Source organism: Balaenoptera musculus, chromosome 16, assembly GCF_009873245.2.
Source record: "Balaenoptera musculus isolate JJ_BM4_2016_0621 chromosome 16, mBalMus1.pri.v3, whole genome shotgun sequence".
In the NCBI taxonomy this organism is placed as follows: Eukaryota; Metazoa; Chordata; class Mammalia; order Artiodactyla; family Balaenopteridae; genus Balaenoptera; species Balaenoptera musculus.
Window position 1 is genome coordinate 82,686,771 of NC_045800.1, and position 26,117 is coordinate 82,712,887.

A 26,117-nucleotide genomic window follows, 5' to 3' on the forward strand; every position below is an offset into this window, starting at 1 on the left:
AATCCTGGAAGCACCACTGTCCGTTACTTCCCACACTCATAGGTTATTTTCTTTAAATTTGTCCTTCCTTCTACTCTCTCTTCTCCTGTAGTTTCATCATTCTCCATATATCAGTCCTGTCTCTATGAACTCAGGACTTTATTAGCTCAATCGCCTCCTTACTGGCCTCTCTAATTCCAAGTTCCTTCTCTTTTTCAATCTATTCCGAATAGCGTTGACAACCAGTTTTTCTAAAACACTGCTTTTCATTGAGCCCTTCCCCTCTTCTTTACAGACCAGTCGTTACTTGTTTGATCCAGCCTAAATGTACTGGTCTCCCTTCTAAGGCCCCCCGATGCTGGCTCTGTGCTGTGTGACAAGCTGCACTGCCCATCAAGGCACAACAACCCTTCTGCCTGTTCACACTGGTTCTCCCTGGCCCCATGAATGAGCCAGGCTACCCCTGTCCCAGAGCCCACTCACAGGGGCTCTCCCCACTGAGATTCCGGAAGGGGGCAGCTCAAACTCTCCGCCCTACATTGGCAACCATGGGATCACTTGATAAATCTCCTTCTCTCACCTCCTATACTCCAGAAAACATCTGAAACTTTTTAATATAAACCTATGTTGTCTTTTCCTCATCTTATCAAAAGAAACGCGTAAACTCCTTAGTTCTCTGAGGCTTCAGGTAAGGTATTGAACAAGTAGTGGGGAACGATGAATGATGAACAAGTGACAGCCTCCTGGTTGAAGATCGATGTGAGTTCTCGGACCTGGAGAACCTGCCTTGGGGTAGAATAAGACCCTGTTCCCCTAGCAGGCTCTAAGAGACTCATCTGACCCAAATCACAGTCTTTCTCATTATTCATATATTAAATCTAATATGACACACTTTGCATGTACTGCGTATAAAAAATTTTCTTTGGAAAAAAAACAGAAGTGAGAATTTTCCACAAAGGTTTTTGTTCTGTTTAAAGGTCCTCCTCCTGTTTATTTTCATCCGGTATATGTTTTGTATTTTCCTTCTTTTGAGAGTGTTAAGAAAAAAGACTTTCTTTGGGAAGAGCTACATCTTTCCACACACTTCCACCCCTGGAAACAAGGACCCGAGGAAAGAACACAGGTGCCTGTTAGGTAAATGGTGTCAGTCCCATCAGTTCAATAATTCAAGGCTCTTGAGCAAAGAGAAATTAATTTTTAAATTTGCCATATAACAAAAAAAGGTGGAAAACAACAAAATGCCCTTCAATGAAATATGTTTAAGCAAATTGTAATATGTGTACTTATTGAATGTTAATTACTATTAAAACCATGGTTATAATTGTCATGTAGTAACATAGAAAAATATTTTTGACAAACCACCTGGTTGAAAAGAAAACAGTATTTCCAGAATCAGTATATGCAATTAATTATAACTGTTGTGAGTCTTGGGAGATCTTGGGGGTGGTATAAGCTAAGTATGAGGAAGAAAATAAAAATGTCAGCACAGAATGGGTCACAAACAGAGCTCTGCAAAGTTGAAATCTAAAGGGGATTCTGGCTCCCAGCTCTTTAGGACTTGACCCCTTTCTGATTAAATGGACTGCTGGGCTTACACTACAATATGTGGGTTCTATTTCCTATTCTCAGGAAGTTTTACATTCACAAGTCATCTTGGCAGGTGTAGAACAGCGTGTGTAGTACTGCACCTTTCGTCTAAGAGAGGCTATAAATATATATGGCTATGTCATTAAAAAGCAGTGGAAGGATAAAGCAACATTGAATTAAAATGGTTTCCCGTAGGAGAAAGTCAGGAAAAGGCTGAAGAGAGGGAAAGACAGCTATACTTTTCTGATTGCACCTTGTTTTGTACACTTAACTTTGAACCATAAAGTTTGTGTTATATATATCTAAAAGAAGCAACCACTAAAATAAAAGGCAAAATAATAGAGGTTAGCCTACTGTGCATTGAGCTAACTATGCATTGAGTTGATGGTTGAACTACACCAAGGGGAATTAATTAAAGTGACTTTAAACCTCTGTAATTTAACTGTGCATGCCTGGTGGGATATATCCTAAGAACAAAAAGAACTGCAAAGAAGTCTTAGGTTGTTTTCAGTTATCATATTATTAATAAAAATGTCAGTATTATTATTGTGAAACCAGACATAAAATGGGTATACCAAATATAATATAATATATATATACACACGTATATATAGTTGGATATACTACATACATGTAATCAAATATACTTCATAATAGAGATAGATAAATATATAGATAGGTATAGAATTCTTTCAATGATATAAGGAATAAAATTTTTCAGCATAAGAGAAAAGAAATACCAGTATAAAATCAAAGAAGTAAAACTATGTAACCCTAAATTTGAACTGGAAATAACAGTGTGAATCTGTGATATAATTTGTCTGAAAAAAAATCCTAGCTCTGTCTACTGAAAAGTTCAAAAATAATGATAATCCAGTAGCTGTGAGCACCCCCAGGGCCCAGTCTGTGGTCTCTAAGTATCATTTCCTACTAAAAATAATAAGAGCTCCTTGCAGAAAATGCTGATTCTAGATCTGGGCCATGAAATGTGCAAGATGAGCCTGAAACATCTTGTTCCATTAGAAAACAAGGAAGCATTTAGGTTGATGTTAAAAGATTCAGGGGCCAATTTGAAAGGGATCTCCACCAAAGATGGGAAAATTTGATAAAGAACACTTTCTGCAAAGAATTGAAACATAACAAATACGTTAAAAATCCATGACTTCATAATGCTACATGCACACACACACACTCTTTTTGTTCACCTTTAGAGGATTCTAGAAAACCAATTATTATTCTGAAACAGGTGCATAAAGAGAAAGAATCAAACATTTCTTTCTTTTGTAAATCATAACTCAGGACAATTAAATAGATGTTGAAGGAAATTTTGTTTTTAAACTTTGAGACATTTACTTACTTTCTCACATCACCAATCATGGATTATTATGAGTGAAACTGAGTGTCTGTATGTTTCATCTCTTCAGGAAAGCAGCACTATTGAGTGCCTATGACATCCTATGGAGAATTTTAATCTTTGGTCATAGCATTAAGAGCTCCCGGTTTCACAAACCCACAGACCCTCTTTGAAATAACCTGAAGAAATTTCTTTTCTTATAGAAGAATTTTATGTAAAAAAATGATGACTGTGATTGAATTAGAATATTACTATTTTGCAATCCACTAATGAAATAATAAGTCTAGTCAAGAATCACCAATTTAGGTATAAAAAGCTGATGGAAAATCTGATGCAAAGAGGGCAGGGCTCCCAGTCTTGAACCCAACAACCAAGCTCAACACCACAGGAGAGAAAGAACAGATAATATTGTCTTCCTTATGTAGAAAGTAACAACTCTTATCAGTGAAGCACTGTGACAATAAAATCAAACCTCAGTGTAATCAAATCTATAGATGTAACTACCAGTTTATAGGAAATACATGGGAAAAAGAAACATGTTGATGACCACCAGGATACAAGTAGCCAAACTCTGTAGGACAAAAATATTGGTTAATTCAACAACAAGAAAGTGAAGTAAAAGGAGTAGGAACCTGTAGGTTAAAGAGCCCTGACACATTTCTTGATGTGAATAAGCCACCTGTCAACATAAAACTATGAGACAATTTGGGAAAATTGGATATCTGATGATATTAAGAAAGTCTTGTTAATGTTTTTAGGTGTGATAATGGTATTACGGTTATTATTTTTTTAAGTCTTTATCTTTTTGAAGATATGTGTTGACATATTTATGGGTTAAATAAAATGAGATTCACTTCAAAATATTCCTGTGGGGGGCAGGGTGGATGTGGTAGGATGAATAACGGCTCCCCAAAGATGTCCATGTCCTAATCTTCAGGACCCGTGAATGTTACCTTATATGGCAAAGAGGACTTTACAGATATAATTAGGTAAAGGATTGGGGGATGGGGAGATTACCCTGGATTTTCTGGTCAGCCCAATGACGTCATCCAATGGTCCTTGTGAGAGGGAGGGAGAAGGGTCAGAATCAGAGGAGAAGGTGATGCAGAGGCAGAGACTGTAGTGATGTGCTCTGAAGATGGAGAAAGAGGCCACGAGCCAAGGATTACAGCTGGCCACTAGCAGCTGAAGAAGGTAATGAAGCAGATCCTTCCCTGGAGCCTCCAGAAGGAACCAGCCCTGCCAACACCTTGACTGTAGCCCAGTGAGACCCACATCAGACTTCTGGACTCCAGAACTGGAAGACAGTAGATCTGTGTTGTTTCAAGTTGTTCACGGCTATCTGTTTCAGCAGTGATAGGAAACTAGTACAGTGGGGAAGTGGAGGGGAGTACAGCTGAAATCAGTTCAGCCGTGTACTGAAAATTGTTGAATTGGTGAGATGTGCACACGGGGGTTTGTTTTAAGTTCTCTAGTTTTGCACGTGTTTGAAAATTTCCACAATAATTTGGATTTTTTAAAATAACGTCTTACTAAGGGAATTTAAATCAAAAAGTTCATTCTTAAGACACAGTTTTCAAGTTTCATACCTCTGTCCCACACCCAACTCCAGAACGTTGTGGTAACGTTAGTCTTGGAGAACGAGGTGGTGAGGGAGTTTGAAACAGACAGATTACACACCCACAGAGTAGTCCCTGGGGCACCTGAGGGAAGGTGCTTGATCTCTGCCAGCCTCAGCCCCCTTATATATTCAGATAATAACAGAGCCTGAAGCTCATTGGGTGGTTGGGAGGCTTCAGTGAAATAATCCATTTAAAGTGTTTCGTGGATTACCTGCATACAATATCTCTTAATAAGGGTCAGCTATTTATATATATCATCATTGCATGTCATTCCTACAAACATTTGAAGAACGTCTCCAGTCTCAATCCTAATTATCACAATCCTCTAAAATGTATCTGTGAGAAAAGACACATGCACCCCAATATTCACTGCAGCACTATTAACAATAGCCAAGACATGGAAGCAACCTAAATGTCCATCGACAGATGAATGGATAAAGAAGATGTGGTATACATACACAATGGAATATTACTCAGCAATTAAAAAGAATGAAATAATGCCATTGGCAGCAACATGGATGGACCTAGAGATTATCCTACTAAGCGAAGTAAATCAGAAAGACAAAGACAAATATCATACGATATCAGTTATATGTGGGATCTAAAATATGACACAAATGAACGTATCTACGAAACAGAAACAGACTCACAGACATTGAGAACAGACTTGTGGTTCCCAAGGGGGAGGAGAGGCTGGGGGAGGGAAGGATGGGGAGCTTGGGATTAGTAGATGCAAACTATTATATATAAGATGGATAAACAACTAGGTCCTACTGTAGAGCACAGGGAACTATATTCAATATCCTGTGATAAACCATAATGGAAAAGAATATGAAAAAAGAATATATATATATATATATATAACTGAGTCACTTTGCTGTACAGCAGAAATTAACACAACATTGTAAATCACCTATACTTCAATAAAATTTAAAAAACAAAAAAGAAGCACCCCTAAAAGGCCCTGCTGGGTGATGAATGAGAACTACAAAGTTATCTTTTGAGGTTTAGCATATAATGCAATCACAGAAAATTCTTCCAGCTCAAGAAATGGCATCTTTACATTAGCACCCACAGAAGGAAAAAACTGCTTTCCTCCCTGAGGTGTCTGTGATCAGGGATTTAGAACCCACCCTGGGGTGAGCTCCCAGATAGAAGGGGACACAGCACAGCACAGAGAGCGTCTGCAGCTCATTGCCTGCTGCTTTGCAGCTCATGTTCACACAGCTGTTGTATGACTCAGGGTGGCTGGGAGGGAGGGATGCGGGGTCGGGGGGTAAGGAGGAGAAAAGGAGCAAAAATGAGTCACAGACAATGTTGTGTGTAATATTTCGTCTAACCTACATTTGCCAAGGCTGCTGCAGACCTGTCATCTCACTTTACGTGAGCTAAGAGCACTCAGCAGAGTCTTAAAAGTGAGTGCACGCTGAAAGTGAGCATCGGAGAAATTCCAGGAGGAGCTCTGCTTCTATTAATCATGCGTGTGAAGCTAACAGGTTCATCCCATGTTAGCAAATTAAACTATCACACAATCTTGACAATGCTTCCTTGAATCTTTAAAAGTCTTCTCATTTTAATTAATGACAAATTGGATATCTACCTACTGGGGTTTCCACTGATACAGCAATTAATTTTTCTTTAAGATTTCTCAACTCCCTGCCAAAATGCATCAAAAACACTCAAGCTGTATGGTTTCTCTTGAGCTTGTAAAAATCATCTTAGTTTGGACATTCCGTATTGATTAGTCATAATCGCCTTTTTAAGAATGTGACAGGCCCCTTGAAACAGGTACACCGTGAAGCACACTGGCGTATCTGGGGGACAAGGGCACATGGGCCCCCAGAGCACAGTGGACAGAACGTCCACTCGACGGCCTCCCCAAGTTCAGGTTTACATAGTAATTGCAATGGAATGGCTTTCCACCACCTAAACCAAACAGAGTAAAGAAAGAGGAATCACTGGGCATCTTGCCAAGCCTCAGGCCTCCTTAAATATTGGTTGATTTCTTAATTGATCTCAGTGGGCAGAATGATCATATCATTGCTTTAAAACACACACTTTGGGATGAACTGGACAAACCACAGGGGCGTCTGTTAGCAGAGCCTTCTGTTTTAATAGTCAATCTCTTATTTGCTATTAGGCAAAATCACGGCCATCTTTTTTATTTTTCAGGCCATCTTTTCAGAACAGCCCCACATCCAATGAAGGGTTGAAATATCAGTGACAGAAAATGATGCCAGATGACCAAGACCTTTGGTGCACACTTTTAGTTCTGATGCTGCAGTTAAAAATCTGTCTTCTCACATACAGATGGCCAAGAGGCACATAAAGAGATGCTCGATATCACTAATTATTGGAGAAATGCAAATCAAAACTGCAACGAGGTGTCACCTCACACTGGTCAGAAAGTCTACAAATAATAAATGCTGGAGAGGGTGTGGAGAAAAGGGAACCCTCCTACACTGTTGGTGGGAATGTAAATTGGTACAGTCACTATGGAGAACAGTATGGAGGTTCCTTACTAGAGTTACCATATGACCCAGCAAAATAGAGTTACCATATGACCCAGCAATCCCACTCCTGGGCATATATCTGGACAAAATTATAATTCAAAAAGGTACCTGCACCCCTATGTTCATAGCAGCACTATTTACAATAGCCAAGACATGGAAGCAACCTAAATGTCCATCGACAGATGAATGGATAAAGAAGATGTGGTACGGATATGCGATGGAATCCTACTCAGCCATAAAAAAGAATGAAATCATGCTATTTGCAGCAATGTGGAGGGACCTAGAGATTATCATATTAAGTGAAGTAAGTCAGACAAAGAAAAATATCATATGATATCACTTATATGTGGAATCTAAAAAAAAAGGATACAAATGAACTTATTTACAAAACAGAAATAGACTAACAGACATAGAAAACAAACATATAGTTACCAAAGGGGAAAGGGGGGGAGGGATAAATCAGGAATTTGGGATTAACAGATACACACTACTATATATAAAATAGATAACCAACAAGGACCTACTGTATAGCACAGGGAACTATAGTCAATATCTTGTAATAATCTATAATGGAAAAGAATCTGAAAATGAATATATATATATATATATATATATATATAAATCTACATAGCCATATATATATATATATATATATATAACTGAATCAATTTGCTATACACCTGAAACTAACACATTGTAAATCAACTATGTTTCAATTTTAAAATAAATAAATACTTTAAATTTAAATTTTTTCTAAAAAAAAATCTGTCTTCTCCTGTGCCAACCACGTGGCTCATGCTACCTGAATTCTTCCCATCACACGTCTGAAAGAAGACCTCTCCCCTCTCTGAAGCCCCTCACCGGACAAATCCAAAGGGTTTCTGACTAATCCTTCCTCTTCTTTCCTTCTGCCACCCTCTTCTCTAGAGCAACATTTTTACTGTCTGAAAGGAAAATATCAGAGGGAGAGAAGCAAATATATTGGAGTTACTTTCTCCCCAAAATGCTCTCTCTCTCTGAGCTCCACTGACGGTCAAGGTGAAGGGCTTTGAAGCTCCGTGAATCGCAGAAGAGATGATAAATTCCTCCCAGCACCTGAGCTCTGGAGCCTGGAGCCCAGAACTTTCTTGGTCTCAAACACCCCCCAAACCAGCCAGGTTGCTTCTAAAGGCAGAAGAGTGTTGGAAGGATCCTAACCCTTGGGTCATAGAAACAGTGGGAGGCTCTAACCCACAGCCGTTAACAGGAACTCAATTTCCTCACCTCTCTCCCTTTCCAGCCTCTGCAGGAGGTGCTAACAGCTGGCCAAAGGGCAGGCAGAGGAAAAAGCTAAGAGTTTAAATAATCAACCAGTTTTCGCAGCCCTTCAGTGGAGGCTATAAGCTCCAAGCAAACATCTCTTCTCTCCCCATACTTTCACCAGGAGGATAAGAGATTCTCTTCTGGTTTTATAAAATAAGGATTTTTTTTTGAAATGTAGATATTTTGATTTCATAATTTTCATGGTGCCATAGCTGCTACTACGGTAATAACAGCTAGCATTTATGAAGTTCTTTTCGTATACGGGAAACATTCTTTATCTTTGCTCTATTATTGGTCTATTTCAATTGGCCACACATGAATCCAGACAATCTGATTCCAGAGCCTGCACTTTATCTAAATGTCTCAGGTTCTCCACATTCATCAGGAAAGAGATTGTTTGTTTGAGGGGGTTTTTTAACGGTAAAAACTTAGGAGGAGGGAGACCCTTCATCTTAATTGCCCTGTCTGGGCCCTGCTGCTCAGCAACTTTAGAAGGGAAGAGTGGACTTCATGCCCTCTTTGTGGACCGGACATAAAGGCCGGGTGGGATTCAGCAGGCGACAGCTTCTTTTCTTGCCCTGACGGAAAGACTTGCCTAGTTGGGGCAGTTGCAGGGGTTCTAGAGGCAAGAGCTCGACTCTCTCTTTCTGAAAAACTACACGTAGGCTTCTCTAAATGGACCGAAGTGTTCTGGAAACTATACTCATCATTAACTGAACATTTCACGGGAAAAAGTTATTTCTGAGTAAAAATTCATTACTAGAGTTCTTAGAGAAGGGAAAGTATTGTAGTGAACTGCAGCGCAAATGCAGACCTCCAAAGTTTATTATAAATTCTACCATTCACATAAACTTTTTCAAACATTACTTAGTTTTATATACATATCAGTCATACTTAACGTCTAGAATAGTAAACGACTGTGGTGGTGACTCTAATCCCCGTACAAATGTTACCAATATTTTCCCTACCCTTGTTTTTCCTTATTTTTTTTCCTACTTTTTAAATTCATGCCATCTTCTTGTATTTTATGTATTATTTTTCTGTAAGTATGTATTTTTATATGTTTAACCGTTATTATTTTAAGTATACTGAAGGATTTTCTAAGATGAAATAAGATTAAAAATTAAATGTGAACCATCAATGGTTACATATTAAATTAATGATTATGTAGACCTTTGTAGAATTAACTGCTTTAAGATTTCTTATCAGTTTGAATTTCAAAATAGTATGGTATTTTAGATCCTTGTTTCCCCTGGAAAATTAGACAGTATAGCCAAATTGCTTCAATATTCAAAAGTGGGCAAATATAACAACGAATATTGTCACAAAGGCTTTCGTGTATATGATGTGTAGGATCAATTTATCCAGTTTTAGAAGGAAATGTGGGCTTGCTACAAAAGACCAGCAATGGATGAAGTCACAGTATCTCCTGGGTGGAAGGACTGAGCCCTGAGTGGGCAATTGAGGTGAGAAGGCAGAACAGGGACATAAAGGGAAAATTCATGTCCCAAGACAGTGCGATCAAAGGGGAGGTGAGAAGTAGACGGGAGACAGGACAGGAGCCAGAGGACAAAGAAGTCCCTGCGGGCTGTACCTCCTCAACTCCTGTTTGAAAGGACAGACAGGAGTCAACCCAGTAGAGAGACAGCTTATCGGGTGGGGATGAAAAGGGGTGATGTACTTCCAGCCTCTGCATCCTAAACATCTCCTTCTGCTAATGAGAGAGACAGAGACAGAGAGAGACAGAGAGACAGAGAGAGACAGAGAGACAGAGATAGAGAGACAGAAAGACAAAGATAGAGACAGAGAGAAAGATAGAGTGACAGAGACAGACAGAGAGACAGAGAGAGACAGAGAGACACAGAGAGATAGAGAGACACAGAGACACAGAGAGACAGAGAGAGATGGCACAAATACAAATAGCTCCCAGCTGAGAATAGAGGTGAACGCAGGAGGGTCACGCCAAACAGAGGAGGGAAAAGAAAGAAGCTGAGAATCTGCCTTTCTGAGATGCAGAGGAAGAAAAAACGGGGCTGAGGCTGTGAAGACGGGGTGAGCAAGGCCCTGGGCTCCCAGAGAAGCAGTGGGGTCTGGGGAGGTACTAACGTGTCTGACTCGTGCCTCCTAAGAGGGGAGAAGGGACGCCTGGGTCAGCGGCAAAACAATACGATAAAAGTGCGAAAAACAGAAGCAGGTGTCCGCCCGCGCCTGGTCACTTATCTCCTGGCTGCCATTTCTTACAGTCCCTTCCCCCAGCAGCTTTCGAAATAAGGTCAATGTGGGTTGAAAATGGATTGTTCCAGGTGCAGCGAAACGTCGAAATCGCCTTGCATAATTCGGAATAAAGAACATCCTATATGGGATCCCAAAGAATTCTAGTCGTTGTTAAACTCCTGTTGGGAAGCTGGTGAGCGGCCTCCAGCCTGCAGGGAAGCACAGCTCGGTCAAGTTTGGAATGTACTCCCGGGAGAAGCAGCCTCCCGGGCTTTCAGCTATTACGCTTTTAAGGGCCACACACCTGAACAAGGCTCGTGAATTCTGGCCTGAAGTTACCAATAGCTCCACACTGTAAATTCCCTCTCCCCCGTGCCTTTTGTAACTCTGCCCATTCCCTCTTCATGTCTCTGCCTCTTTCATCTTCTTTGTGTATCTGAGTGCCAACCCTTCTGGTATAGAATTAACTCCTTTTTTTCCTTTGTGGACGTGAAGACAAAGACGGCCGCTGCATAGGCTGGTCATACGTTGAAAGTGACATCTGATTCAGTAATCGGAAAATAAGCAAGTGTTAATGTCATCAGTGAGAAAACTACAACCTTGCACTCTGATTTTTGTTTCACAAATTGTATGCATGTACTACTATACACATATAAAACAGGTTCAAGGACAAACCTTATAGATGAGCGAAATGAAAAAGCAAAACAGAAATTCTAAAATGTTCTTCCCACATCCTAGTGGACCGTCTCGTAGGCAGCTGCCTTGGAAACAAGGGTTCCAGGGACCCCATCTTCAGCCCTAATTCCCATCTTCCTGAGATCGTGGGCAGTTGGTCATCAACACTTGCTTTTAGCCGTGACTGACCGGCTCCAGGAGCCTCGGGTGAGGGGACCGACCTTGACCTCTGAGGCACACTGTGGGCAGCACTTCTCCCACTCTAGACGGCATGTCCTCTGGGCAGAGAAACGGTGCCGTAGTCTCTTGATGTCGTCCACGTGGTACACTGTGCCGACTCAGAGAGAAGGTCAGGACAGCATTGCCCAACAGGTCCTCTCAACTCCAGGAAGCTGTGTGCCTCTCAGGCCTTGCTGGCTTCTGGGCTGAAGGCAAAGCCGTCCAGACAGACCAGCTGCCAAGGTGATGGTGCCCAGGCAGGAGTCACCACGGCTCTCCCTCCCTGCTCACACCCCGCTGGCCACTGAGCAGTGAGTTCCCTGAGCTACCATTTCCTGGCGGGCTGTCCCTATTGAAACTGCAAGATAATGAGAAACTAAACATTAATTTAAAAAAAAAAAAAAAGGGCTTCCCTGGTGGCGCAGTGGTTGAGACTCTGCCTGCCAATGCAGGGGACACGGGTTTGAGCCCTGGTCTGGGAGGATCCTACATGCCACGGAGCAACTGGGCCCGTGAGCCACAATTACTGAGCCTGCGCGTCTGGAGCCTGTGCTCCGCAACAAGAGAGGCCGCGATGGTGACAGGCCCGCGCACTGCGATGAGGAGTGGCCCCCACTCGCCGCAACTGGAGAAAGCCCTCGCACGGAAACGAAGACCCAATACAACCATAAATAAATAAATAAATCAACTACATTCCTTTAAAAAAAAAAAAAAAAAAAGATCCAAATCACCTTTAGAAAAATACATGTCTCTAAGTAAATTTCAGGTAAGACCAATGAGTTTTTAATAGTTCCCTCTAAAGCTAAGAAGACCTCTGAGAAAGTCTCTATTTCTACAGTCAAAACAGACTTTAATGATTTTTCTGTTTTCTTTTCTGATTATGAAAGTATGATGCACATTCCAAAAAAAAAAAAAAAACTCGCTTGAGAAATACAGAACAGCGCAAAGAAACAAAATTCACCTATAATCCACTAAACTGTGCCTATAGTTTGTGGCAGTTTTTATGTTTAACCTTAGAAAAAATGCTAGAAAAAAAAAGAGAAATTTTCCCATCAGTCATGCATACAAGAGACTCTGTGAGTTTAAATGGAGCCTTAGGGTGGAGGGCTTGGTGCCCACGAGCCAGAGATGTGAGCTGGCCATTAGACAGTAATAAATTTCTCCTGTACAATGGTTAGATACAAGATATAACGTAGGATCAGTAAAAAATGTAACCCATCTACAAGACTTTTGAATATTCCTTTTGCCTCTTTGAGAAAAATGGCTACCAGAGAATACGAATACTTGAGAAAATAAATACCACATCTTCTATATACAATGGAATATTACTCAGCCATAAAAAAGAATGAAATTCCGCCATTTGCAAAGTGTATAGACCTGGGGGGTATTATGCTTAGTGATATAAGTCAGACAGAGAAAGACAAATACCCTATGTTTTCACTTTGATGTGGAATCTAAACAATAAAACAAATGAACAAATATAACCAAAAAATAATAATAATTGAAAAAACAGAAATTCAAGCAAGGTTCAGCTGTAAGGAAAAATGAGCAAGGCCAAACTATCACGCTTAAGTACTACCTCCGGAAACAATAAACCTCGGGAGTAAAGAAAGTAAAGAAAGCTCTTTAAGAGTACATTTTTTTCCCCCTTTTCTATTATATCCCACTAAGATTTGATGTCAAGACAAATGGATTTCTGGAGCATTACATCTTCTTAGGCTGCCTTGACTTTTTGAATCGAACAGTGGAAAATAACGTTTCAAGATACAATGGCTATTTATCCATCCATTCTTTGCATTAAATATAATCTTATTGAAATTGTGTCAGACAGCATGCCAGCCACGTGGAACACAGAGCAAGTGAGCATCCTCAAGGAGCTGGCAGCCCAACAGAAGCGGAGAGAAGTCAGTGCAACAGATTGCTGTAAGTGGCTCTTACTCTGAGAACCAAGAAGGAAACAGGAGGAGGGCAGAGGGGCTTTGTAGAGAAGATACTGGGCTGAGCTGGGAGGTGAGCGTGCACCCAGGAGCTGGGAAGGGGAGGGCTCCCCAGAGGGGCTGCTGGGGGCGTGAATTAAGGAACTGAAAGCACAGGCTAGTCTGGAGCGCCGGGCACCCAGCGAGGGTGGGGATCACAGGGACGAGGTGGCAGTAGGCTGGAGCCCCTTCATGGGGAGCCTGGGGGCCTGACGAGGACCGTGGGGTTTATGCTGGATGCAAAGGAGCCTAGAAGGATTGTAAGCAGGACGGTAACGAAGTCGTCCTGGCTGCGGGGGAAGAGTGCACTGAAACGGTGTGAGCCCAGAAGGAGGGAGGCTGTAAGATGCTTTACTGACTCAAGTCAGAGGTAGCAGCAGTGGGAATGGAAAGGAAAGCAGTGAGGGAGTGGGTCTGTGGAGTGATCACGACCCTGTAACTGACTGCGGCCACCCTCCTGGCTCTCTGGCTGTAGATAAAGGGAAGGTGGGACATCCCAGAAACAGGTGGGAAAAAAATCCCCAAATCCTATCTCCTTTGTAGAAACAAGGAGCAGCAACGTACATGCATCTAACTTATAACTTGGATTATTTTTTCCATCAGTTCATCTTCCTCCTGAGAACAAGGTGTATTTGCCAGAGGTCTGTTGCTTCTCTGCCCCTCACTGATAGAGAGATAATAAGCCAGCTTCTCCCCAGCCTCTAAGTCACTCCCTGATCGTAAGGCTGGATGTAAAGGAGAGAATGTCACCTCCTTCTCATCCATGAACTTCCATTCAATGCCTTGTTACTGAAGGGGAATTTTCAATTGGGATTGACACATATACACTATTGATAGCATGTATAAAATAGCTAACTAATGAAACATACTGTTACAGCACAGGAAACTCTACTTAATGCTCTGTGGTGACCTAAATGGGAAGGAAATCTGAAAAAGAGGGGATATATGTATACGTATAGCTGATTCACTTTGCTGTACAGTAGAAACTAACACAACATTGTAAAGCAACTATACTCTAATAAAATTAATTTTAAAAAGGGGAATTTTCAAAATAAATAGAATAACTGTGAAATGTTTATTTTTCAATTGCAAGTTTGTGTGTTTATATATGTGGATGTGTATATATACATGCATATGTGTATATATGTCTATATTTGTTCTCCTGTATAAGAAATAAAGAGTTTATGGGTGTAATTTACAAATAACGATTTTACTATTGATCTATTTACAATTATACTTGACTGAATAGATACCCTGAGTATACAGAATAACATAATTGAGATACTTTTAAGTACGTCAAATATTTGGCAGCCTTAACATTGTTTGATAGCAAATAAAATCATGGTTTTAAAAATCAGGTTTTAAAAAAACCTTTTTAATGTTTTTACAAACATTCAAACTTAGAGGGAAATTTCCTTTTTTATATAACTCAGATTATTAAAAGGCAAATCTTTGTTTACTATATACTAGAAGTCCCTATTTAATATCTGCCCACTTTTTTGTTCCGTACTGTGAAGGAGATACTTCTGAGCTGCTGACAGCATCAGTCACTTCCTAATTTCTAATTCATTTTACTTTCTTGATAGAGAGGGAGACACTGAACCCACCCCAGTGTCCTCAACAACTTTCTAAGGGGAAATAAGCATTTTATTCAGTTCCCAGCAACTCTCCTTCTAAACCCCCATAAGGCCCAGAGATGCTCCAGGCAGTGTAAATAAATAACAAAGATTTTCATCGGCATCTGTCACCTTGCTTTCGTCAACATCTTGCAACATTAATTGAGCACCATGATGTCAACCACCAAGGGCTAAAAACTGGTTTTGTGTTTTAAGATGTCGATCCTCTTGAAAAGAAACATGACTGAGGCGGGATCGTGCCACCATCACGCCTCAGGCCTGCTGGGGAGGGCGGTTCTGTCCCAGGAAGGAGAGCCCGACACTCACCACACTTCCGCCGCCTCCAGGCTGGCCTCCCGCTGCGCTGCGAGGCAGCAATAACCCCCCTGCACGCACCTCAGGGCGCAGCAGTTCCCAGCCTCTGTCTGCCCCTCTGCCCACGGCCCAGGGGTTACAGAACCTGCTGCCTTATCTCCTCTCTATTTGGGTGTTTCCACCACAGCAGTTCAAACAAATCTGAGCCAGACCTCCTCACCGCTGGAAACAGCAATGGAAAGAGCCCTCAGGAAGTAGGCTGGAGGACGGGCCAGCCACCATCCTGGTTCCCAGAGACTGTTGATGGATCCCAAGTAACAATCTTATGTGAGCCATGCATCCACATGGCTGGAGAGGTGATGGAAATGAGACCGGGCTGTCTACAGATTGGCTGCATTCATTCAGTCATCTATTCAATCACTCATTCAGCAAATATTGTTTGTTCACCTACACTGTTCAGACCTATCAAATCACTGAGGATACATCCTGAACAAGACAGACATAATCTTCCACACCTGACGTGAAGCACTTTGAAAGCAAGACGAATAATTCAGTGCAAGCACATGACTCAGTCCTGGGGAGTCATGGAAGGCTTCAAAGAGGAGACGTCTAAAACTTGAAGGATGCACGAGGCTTAGACACATGGAGGGCTGGTCGGGGCGGGGCTGGGAGAGGCCCCCAGGGGCACATGCCAAGGGAGAGGTGAAAGTCCGCATATCCATGCACGGGCCAGCACGCCATGGGGAAGGACACTGGCCGGTCTCAGGCCGTAGCATCGGACCTACTGAAGATTACTCCAGATCACTAAATATTGGGTTGCACCGTAAGAGAGGGCCATTTTTCTAGGTCGAAATGGTCTGATATCAGTAATTTCACATGGTTCAACCTAATAATTCCCTGAACGATAATCCCTTGACCATTTTCCCTTCTAAATGAGTTTCTCTCTAGAAAAAAACCACAGTGGCGTTGAGAAACATACGAGAATCAGTAGGACTGGAGTAGGGCGGTGACGGGTGGTGATGGTTGATTACGAAGGACCCACAGCGGCCACGTGGAAGAATGCATGAGCTGCAGTGGGACATTCAGGCTTTATCCTTCGGATGACGGGGATGCACAACGACCAGATTTGCATTTTAAGATGCTCACTCGAGATCACCTGGAGGATGGAGTGGAAAGGGCAACCCTGGACACAGAAAAATGTACAAAGCAGCCCTCACAGTCATTCGGTGAGAGAAGACAGACCCACCCTAGCGTGGCGAACACAGGTGGGCTTGGAGGATGCTTACAGGGGCCTAAGTGGCAGGACTACAGACTGACTCCAAGGGGGGAGATGAGGGAAAGGGCAGTGAACGTGAGTCCCGGTACCACACAGGCACCAGGTGGGAGGGCCTCAACAGGTAGGCGAGGGGCCTACATACACAGCACAGGGGCCTGGCTTGGAGGGAAAAGGATGAGTTCTGGGCATGACTGTTCAGCCAGGTCTGACGATCAGGGCACCACAGATCAGAAGTGGCAGGAGGCGAAGGGAACGGAGGTTTGCTGACAGCTGACTGTGAGAGTGCTTCATATACAGTGGATAATAAAAGGCACACACCTGGAAGGTAGGTACCCACCCTTCTGTTCTACAGATAAAGAAATTGAAGGTGAACGCTTATCTGAGGTTAGGTAGCTGATAAGTGACAGAGCTGCTATTTAAAGGGGCACTGCTCTACCTATACCCATGTCTTAACAGCTCCAACCTGCCACCCACTCACCTAACAGAACACAGGGTGTGTGGGATGCTTACGGCTAAGAAACAGTAAGCAGAGTTAAGATCAAGAGGGATGTGCAGAAACCTGTCCCGGCAGAACACATGGTAGAGGAGGACACCAGACTCAGGGCAGCGCACCTGACCCAGCTGAGTGCCCTACTTTCTAAGGAGGAGAGACATTTCCTTAGAGGAGGCCTCTTACCTGCAAGCCCTCTCACCCCATACCTGCTACAGACCACCTTCGTTGAGGTTCCTCCCCACATCTAGGGCACAGGGGTCAGGGCAATACCAGTCAGTGGTTGGAAGAACTTGCTTTCCAAGCATTAGAATCAACCCTGCAGCACCTCACTTGCCCTGTAGAGCAGAGCTCAGCTAGGCAGCCCCCCTTAACATCTCTTAAGGGAGAAGCAGTATTTTAGCCGATGGCATTATCCTGGCAGACGAAGGTTTAAGGCATATAACCTGTTTAAAGAGTTATTTAACAATTTCCAAAATAGTAGCAAAACATTTTCCATAGAACTAAATGAGTCCCAGAGAGGAAAGCACGTATTACATTTTCCTACTTGTTTCCTTAATTAGGAACAGATCCTGGTGGCTGGGATTTATTTTCATGAGTACACATCCACAAAAACCAGAAACATCTTGACACGATGCAACATCCCTAATGTTTCTCAAATCTGAATTCCTAATTGGGTTTTAAAAAAAAAGGCACAGGAATTTTTCACACTTGTTTTGATTCAGGATTCAAAACAGAATCTAGGATGTGCATTTTTATATTGTTCTAAAACATAGAGAAGCTGGGTCAAAATCCATAACATCCACTTCAGACCTTTAAAAGAAGAGAAAGACAGACCAAGGCATGAATTCTGAATTTAACATACCATGGAAGATTCTTCTTCTTCTTAGGAAACATGAAAACAATCCTGTGATCTCCCCGGACACTTTTCAACATCTTATTAATCTACTTACTTCTTATAAAAAGAGAAAAGCTCTGGGAGATGTTTGTATGGCACCTGCTTCTTCTGTTACAGGATTCAAAGGACTCCTTTTTGTGTGTTTTTCTTTGTTAATTTATTGCAGAAATTGCCTAGCCTTTTTCTTTGCTTTCACCAAATTCTGTTATAATAAAGAATCCAGACGTGCCATGGAGTCTGTAGTGAAGAAGTTACCATCCTTACCTGTGCAGTTTATCCTCAAGCATTTCCATGTACTTCATAGTATTCGCCTTCACACTGGTTTCTGCAAAACAAAAATCCAAAATTGATGCAACTGGAGTCAGAGAGTGAACAAAACCCAGAACTGCTCAACTAAAAGCCAAAACCCAAAGGATTGCAGCAGTTGAGCCGCTAGTAATGATAACATCCTATGTTTGGAAAACACTCGAATCCATTGGACGGCTTGCCTGGAGGGATGCATTAGAAGGGGTCTGAGGCCTCCAGGCACTGCCGAAGTCGGAGCCAGGGATCAAGGGTCTGATGCCTTTCGCTACGTGCTTTCAAAGGCAGCGTATCCGGTGTCTGGCGTGGATCCCGTTGTGCTCTGTGTCCCTCACCTTTCCTACCTGGTAGCCAAAGGCTTGGTTGTAGAGTTTGGGAAAGAGTGAGAGAGAGAACAACCCATCCTGTGGTTTAACCAGAGAACCTCACCCATGGTAGCTGAGGACTACAGACCCTTTCGCTGAAAAACAAACGGGAGCCCGATCCAGCCAGTGAGCTGACATCAACTGCTCAGCTCCCAACGCTGTGAGATCAGCTTCTACTGGAGGTAAACTCAGTGCCTCGTAACCGCCAAACACTGAAGGAATAGATGACTCTTAGGGCCCAATGGGTCAAAGAGGCACTTTGCTAATGTAAAAGAGATTTGGTACCTTTGGGGCAAGCTCTGATACCCTCTGTGCTTGCCTCCCCTTGAATCTGAACAGGCTAGGACTGTTCGCCCAGCTGCGTGTGGCAGGAAGGATGCTGTTTAACTTCTGAGGCTAGGGTCCAGCTCCTGCCTGGTTCCTCCTCCTGGGAACCCAGCCGCCATGCTGTGAGGAAGCCCAAGCCACACGAGAGGCCGTGCAGAGCTGCTGTGGCTCCCGGCCGCCGGGGCAAAGGGCTCAGCCTACAGCCCGCATTTTTTTTCTTTTTTTTGGCCGCAACATTTTATTCAGTTAAGAAGGCTCAGGGAGCAGGAGAGAAACACCAGCTGCAGGGGGCAGCTCCTGCAGATCCATGCCCTGCATCCCCTCAGAGAAGGAGGTGGGGTCCTGGGGACAGCTCCCTCTGTCCATCTGTCCCTCCGTCCAGAGTCCCAGGGAGTGGGTGCCCCCGGGCAGGCAGTAGTTACTGGGAGGTAGGGTAGGAAGAGGGCGGCTGGCTCCTTGCCGCTCCCAGCAGAGTCAACCCTGCCGTAGCTGCTGCTGGGCCTCCGCTAGACCCCGGGCGGGGCTGTGGACCCAGAAGCCCCAGCACGCGGCTGGGGGCAGGGGGGAGCCAGTGTTGGAAGCACACGCCACCAGGAATTGCTTTTTAAAAAGTATAAAGTGTTTTGGGAAAAAAAAAGGAAAAAAATCTATATAAAAATTTCTTCACATATAAAATCCTGAAGAAGGTGCAAGGTAAGACCCAGCTAGGGGCGTGCTCAGATACGCAGAGTGTGTGTGTGTGTGTGTGTGTGTGGTGTGTGCAGACGTGTGAGTAAGCAAGCTTTCAGATGATTTGGGCCTTTCAGTCTGAGGGACCCGGATGCCATGGAAGGGAGGCAAGCCATCCCTGCTGCTCCCTGTCGAAACCCCTGACTCACAGAATTTGTGCACATAATAAATGGTTGTGAGTCATTAAGTTGGGGGGATAAGTAGTTCTACAGCTGTAGTAACTGGAAAGCCAGCTCGGGGTTTGGGGTGTTCTGAGTGAAATGGGAAAGCACTGCATAAGGATGGCAAGAAATTGGCTCGTGGCTTTTGTGTTGAGACCAGACTGTAGGAGGAGGTGAGGTGATGGGGACTGAGACCAGGGCGTCAGCAGGAGGCGGCGATAAGAGGCAGACTTTAGGTATACTTTAAAAAATAGAAACAACAGGAGTTCCTGACGGATTGGATTTGCATGTGTGAAAAAGAGCCACGTCAAGAATGACTACAAGGTTTTTGCCCTGAGCCACTGAAATAAAAACAGTCGCCATCAACCGAGAAGGGAACGTAGCGGCGAAACCCGTTTGGGGAGACCAGCAGGAGTTCAATTTTGGATTGAAATTTGCTAAGAAAGTAGAACTCTAATGTCCACTCCCCCCCCCCAAAAAAAACACAAGATAAATACATGAAGTGATGGATGTGTTAATTAACCTGATGAGGGGAAACTCTTTCACCATGTGTATCAAACATCACGATCACGTTGTACACTTTATCTCACAACGCTATTTGTCAATTATACCTCAGTAAAGCTGGAGAAAATAAAAGCAATCGAAAAACTTTTAAAAAGAGTCCAGTTTTGGATACGATAAATTTAGGTTTATTAGACATCCAGCAGGACTGGCAAATATAGAGTTGGATATATGAGTCTAGAGAAGGTCTGGACTGCAGATGGACACTCGGAAGACCCAGGCGACTGAAGCGAGGTGACGAGATGTCATCACGCAGGGAGTGAGAGTAACTTAAGAAGCCCTTGGTGATCCCATATAACTATGATTATATTGTGATAGCACATTTCATAAAAGGGACAAAAATTCATAGCACCTCCCTTGAGGACAAGACAGCCATATCCTCACGTTTAAAATAATCCAGAGGTACACCCTATGAACGATTTTGTTAAGAAATCGGACACTAAATACTTGGGTCATCTAACCACTTGATGCCCCAGTTAGTGACCTGCTAGACCCACACAGGAACATCTTGCCCACTGGCCCGGAGCCTGCCATCTGCAGAGGATGCGGTGTTGATTGCCTTCACTGGATCCTGACTCATCTCCCAGGCCGGCCTTGCTCACATATTCCTGGGTTGACGCACAACCTTCCAGAGAGGCCCAGACCATAGACGGGGAGTTTAGGTTTTTAACTTCCTAAGAGATATGCAACTTCCTAAGAGACATACCCACAGAGACACTGACTGAGAACAGAGCTCATCCTTTCTTCCCTTATCACCATCCCTCCTCTTCCCTCCTTTCTCCAGAATCTGAGAGCAGGGACCCAGAGAATGGCAGTGGTGGTGAGGCAAGATTCCAAGAACCAAGGAGGGTACCGAGGGAAGCTGAGTACTAAAGGGAAAAGGAGACCAGGGGTCACCAGGTATCCTGATGCGGAAGAGGCAGGAACACTTCCCTCCACCCCACATGCTCAGAGAATCTGATATCCAGAATCGGGCCAAAATATCAGAATGGAGTTTATATAGTTTTATGAATCCAATTAAACAAGAACTGATTGATCATTAGACGCAGCAAATCTGCAAAAACGTTTATGGGAGTGCATGGCACAGACACAAATCAACGTTACAGGAATGGCACCTGGGTCCTACTTCATGCAAGACACTACGCTAGGCACTAGTTAAGTATAATAGAGATACGGCCTCAAGGAACCCAGAGAGCGCCGTAGGGCCAGATGCTAACATTGATTTCTCCTGCGAGTGCATAGCAACATTTTCCATAAGTCTTCATCATAAGTGATAATCCAAAAATATCCCTATGAGTCTAATGAAAAAAAAAATTACCAAGCTACCCAGCAATATCCTTTTCAGGATAAACTAGGAAGGTAGGAGAATGTTAAGTAGAAGCAGGTCTAAGTAGGTTTCATTGCATTAGATCCTTTGTTTGCATAATAAAAGGACAGCAGTATTTGTCATGATAATAGTACAGGGAATGAGTAACACCCCGGCAGCCTTGCCTTCAGACTGAATGAAGCAGTGGTTCCAGAGAACTTCAGCCCCACCACCCTCAATTAATAAGGCAGCATCATGAGATCGGTACAATATGATCTCAAATTTGAAAATGGAAGCCGAAGGGACCTCATCAGTTTAGCATCAATCACAAATTTTGTCTAACATTAGCCATTTTATTGATGTTTTTCTAAAATAACCTAAGTACCAAGTGAGGTCTGACCTCGTTTTATGAAAATCAGTCAGCAGATTTCAAAGGTAGATTAAGACAAGATGAACACCCATTAGTGAAATCTTCCAGAAGGAAGATGTGAAAGACAAAGGAGAAATTTTAGAATTCTGAGAAACTTTTGAACATCTGAAGTATTATTCTTCCGCTTGAGTTAATGGAAGGACTTCTGTTTACTTGGGTAATTAAACCACACAAGGAGATGAAGGAGTAAAGTAGCACTAACAAAGAGCCAGGTAGGGCAACAACATGGAAAAAATGGACTTGCAGTTGGATTGTCTTCGTAGGTGGGATGGAACAAGATTGTAGGACCTTGAAATCTGGCAGAATCTGTTATAGGAGGTGCTACACAACTCAAATTTTACACTGAAGATGGAAATACCAGCCTGAACCCTTGCTGGTACCAAAGTGATCTTGACTGTCACATTGGAAACCCAATATGCAGAAATACTTGATATCAAGTTAATGACATCAATCTAGTTAACATTTTATTGAGCACTTCCTACGTGTCAGGTACTGTTCAAAACATCTGCTCTAAATGCCACACAATAATAGTACCGATGAAGAAGTTATTATCATCCCCATTTTGCAGTTAGAAAAAGAAAGGGGCAGTGAGGATCATTGGCTCACACAGCTAGTGAGGGACAGTCCCAGAGCCCACCGTTATAGAACACAACCTCAATTTTAAATAATAGGAGCGAGGAAATGCACACTGAATAAATGCATGTGAAATTTCAGCCGCCAGCAAAATGAAGCAGGTGTTCAAAGACAATAAATTCAGGAGAGGCCAAAGACTGCTGTAAAAAGTCAGAGTCACAAACAGCACTGGCAATTACAAAACAGCCACCAACAAATGGAAACCTAATAGCATGTAAACTGTGGGGAAGAATACTGCTAACATATCAGAATAAAATACATTACCACTGTGTAATATACTTATATCATATATCACATATATACGTGTGTACATATACATATACATGTGTGTGTGTATCTATATATATTGTATAGGCCAAGGGGATTTCAAAGTAGTTTGCAATGAGAAAATGATTACTAATTTTCCCAGGCTTATATTCAGGTTGGGTCACTCCTCCCAATAATAAGATGTCAAATTCATGTGGTTTTACAAGATTTTTGTTTCCCTCTATAGAGTTGTTTACAGCATTTTTCTGCCATCACTATGTGTAGTGGTCATTTACATAGAACTCTCAAGAGAGAGATCCTGAATTAAACAGGACATAATCCTTCCTAGGCTTTAGACTTGTCACTGCATATCTGCTAAGGTTGGAACCAAACGAACACACCATCACGAGATTAGCAATGGACTCACTTCTCATCGGCAGGACATCATTTGGTGTGGTGTTGTTAATTCTCTCTGATGTTGGTAAGAGATTTGCAGAGAGAAGAAGAATTATCAGATACGGGTCCTACAGAATTAATAAACACTAACAAATAGCAGGCCTCTCTTTGGGGTTGTATCTGACTCTCATTCTTACATCTACCTAATGTTTCTGAAATGCCCACCACGTGCCAGGTTCTGCATTAGGCACTGTGGCTTCAGACATGAATGTGATGCCGCCCTTAGCCTGGAGAAAACCAGGTCTGGTGACAGTCACACAAATAGATAGCTAATAAAAGCAATGAGTTCGGTCCAATGATAGAAATGTAAAGGAGCGGTCACTCTGGAAGCATCGCGGAAGGAGATTCAGCCCAGCTTGAGGGGATAAGACATGAGTCCCAGCGGAAGTGACTGAGCAGAGATCTTAAAGGATTTTCCACACTGGCTGAAGCCGGAAAAGGCGTGCATAATCCAAAACAGCAGTTGCACATAAAATAAGATTTGCGTTTTAGAATATCAGGCATTTAATGCCGTATCATTCCACCTTCCCAACAATTTCTGAATCATTTTTCCCTAAGCTTACACGCAGATTACTCGGTGTAGCGCACGATCCCACACCAAGGGAAGATAAGGTGGCTACGGGAGATGGGCAGGTCCAAACGTCCCAAAGCACGGGCTCTAAGCCTCCATCACCACTGCCACGGCCACTCTCGGAAGTGGAGGTAGAGATGAACAATCCGTCCAGATTTTCTCCATTGGGCAAGGTGAGTGAGGCTGTCCCGTTACGGTAACTTCAAAGGCAGAGAGTGGGAAAGCCTTTTCAGAAGTGGAGCATCCAAACATGATTCAGTTGTCCGTGAAGAAAGGAAAAGCAATGATTCCCAGCTGTGTTGATGTTTATGCTACTGCTTCCACCGTTTTGTGCTGTGTGACGGTCTGGCTGCAGCTGCCCCGCGAGAAGCCCTGCCCTGTCGCCCTTGAACCCAGAGTGCATCTCAGGGGCTTAGCCCGGACACTCATGTCAGTAGAAACCACGCCTGCTTAGATGGGAAGAGATCGTGGGCAGGAGGAAAGGGAGGAGAGTGAGGAGGGAAGCTCCCCAAGGTTTAAAAACATTAACTAGATGGTGAGCGCTTGCTCTACGTAACAGATATAGCCCCGCTTCCAATTCGACCTGCTGCGCTTGTCACCAGTTAATTGGGTATCATCTGATACAGTAATTCTCACTTTCCCTGTTCAAATCTGCCCCTACATGCAATCTCCCCGTGCCCTTGAAGCACACAGCCTATAAATCAGCACTATTCAATGACAGAAAGAAAACCAAGGGCACACGGCATGGAAAGCTAGTCGGAAAAATGCTAACACTGTCAGTTCCAGGCAGCCTCCCTCCGCAGCTCCCCTCACTCACACACCCTCACCAGCCACGCGCTCGCACTGATTCCCCAGCTTTCCCTGCTGACAGCAGGCCTTCGGTTTGCTTTCTTGCTTCCTAGCAGGTATCCTTGAAAGAGCTGTGACCTGGAGACCCATTTACACTATATTGTAAGTTGCTTAAAATGTCTATTTACTAGTTTTGCCTGGGAGTGTCCATTTGAGACTATACACTCACGTTCTGTGATTTTTTTCCCCTCCGTTCCCTCAAAGACACGCACACCCCACACATGCCCACATGATTTACTTCTCTTCGTTCTTTTCAAAAGGCAGACAAGGAATAGAATTGGGGACTTTATTTTTAAAGTGGAACACTATTTTCTTAAACAACTAGTATTAAAAACATTTTAAGCCCAAATCCACACTTGATCTTTGATTTTTTAATTTTTATTTAATAATGGAGTATGGTTGATTTACGATGTTGTGTTAGTTTCAGGTGCACAGCAAAGTGATTTCAGTTATACTTTCTCAGATTCTTTTCCCATTTAGGTTATTACAGAATACTGAGTAGAGTTCCCTGTGCTGTATGGTAGGTCCTTGTTGATTATCTATTTTATATAGAGTTGTGTGTATATGCCAATCCCAAACTCCCAATTTATCCCTCCCCCCCCGACCTTGATTTTCTAAAGCTAAGGAGAGTGGGCTCACACTAGCTGCCGGTGTGATGCTTTCACTTGTGTACGTTATTATGAGAATTATCTCTAATTCTCATGGTAACTCCCTAAATCCCTTTTGAGGATAAGGAGTCAGGCTGAAGGAAGTTCATTCCAGGAGTAAATAAAAAATAAAGGTTCATTCGGTTTTATTCCAGAGTCTATGTTTTTTCAAACGCGCAATACTGCTGCCCAACTGTTAGGGAACATAACTTATGAATTTCACTGAAGGAAATCCACATTTCACAGAAGGAAAGAATTTACTTTTCCCTCTAAAGCAGAGGCTTTACATCCATTAAAGGCTTGAAACTGGAATCTCTCTATTTGACACAAAATCATCCTAGTCTGACGGGCTGTCTGAGCTATTGCCCTTGGAAGAGAGATCCCGGAAGGTGGGTGGGGAAACTCAGATTTTGCTCCAGGGCAAGGACTGGCCCGTGTTAAGCTGATCAGATCCCCCACGACACGGTGTATCCCATGTTGAAGATGCCCTGCTGCAC

The 26,117-nt window shown here is 43.0% G+C and overlaps 1 protein-coding gene and 1 non-coding gene across 2 annotated transcripts in view; both read right to left on the reverse strand.

Moving 5' to 3' along the window:
* The window catches only part of DISC1 (DISC1 scaffold protein), a 353,386-nt gene that overhangs the window by 55,024 nt on the left and 272,245 nt on the right, over positions 1 to 26,117 (reverse strand). The window contains exon 10 of the mRNA XM_036829396.1: positions 18,301 to 18,361. Within this exon, the coding sequence (XP_036685291.1) occupies positions 18,301 to 18,361 (61 nt within the window). The remainder of the gene's footprint in view (positions 1 to 18,300; positions 18,362 to 26,117) is intronic.
* Positions 2,975 to 3,101, reverse strand: LOC118883178. Its single transcript, XR_005016962.1, has one exon. It is a non-coding gene; the product is annotated as a small nucleolar RNA SNORA25 (small nucleolar RNA).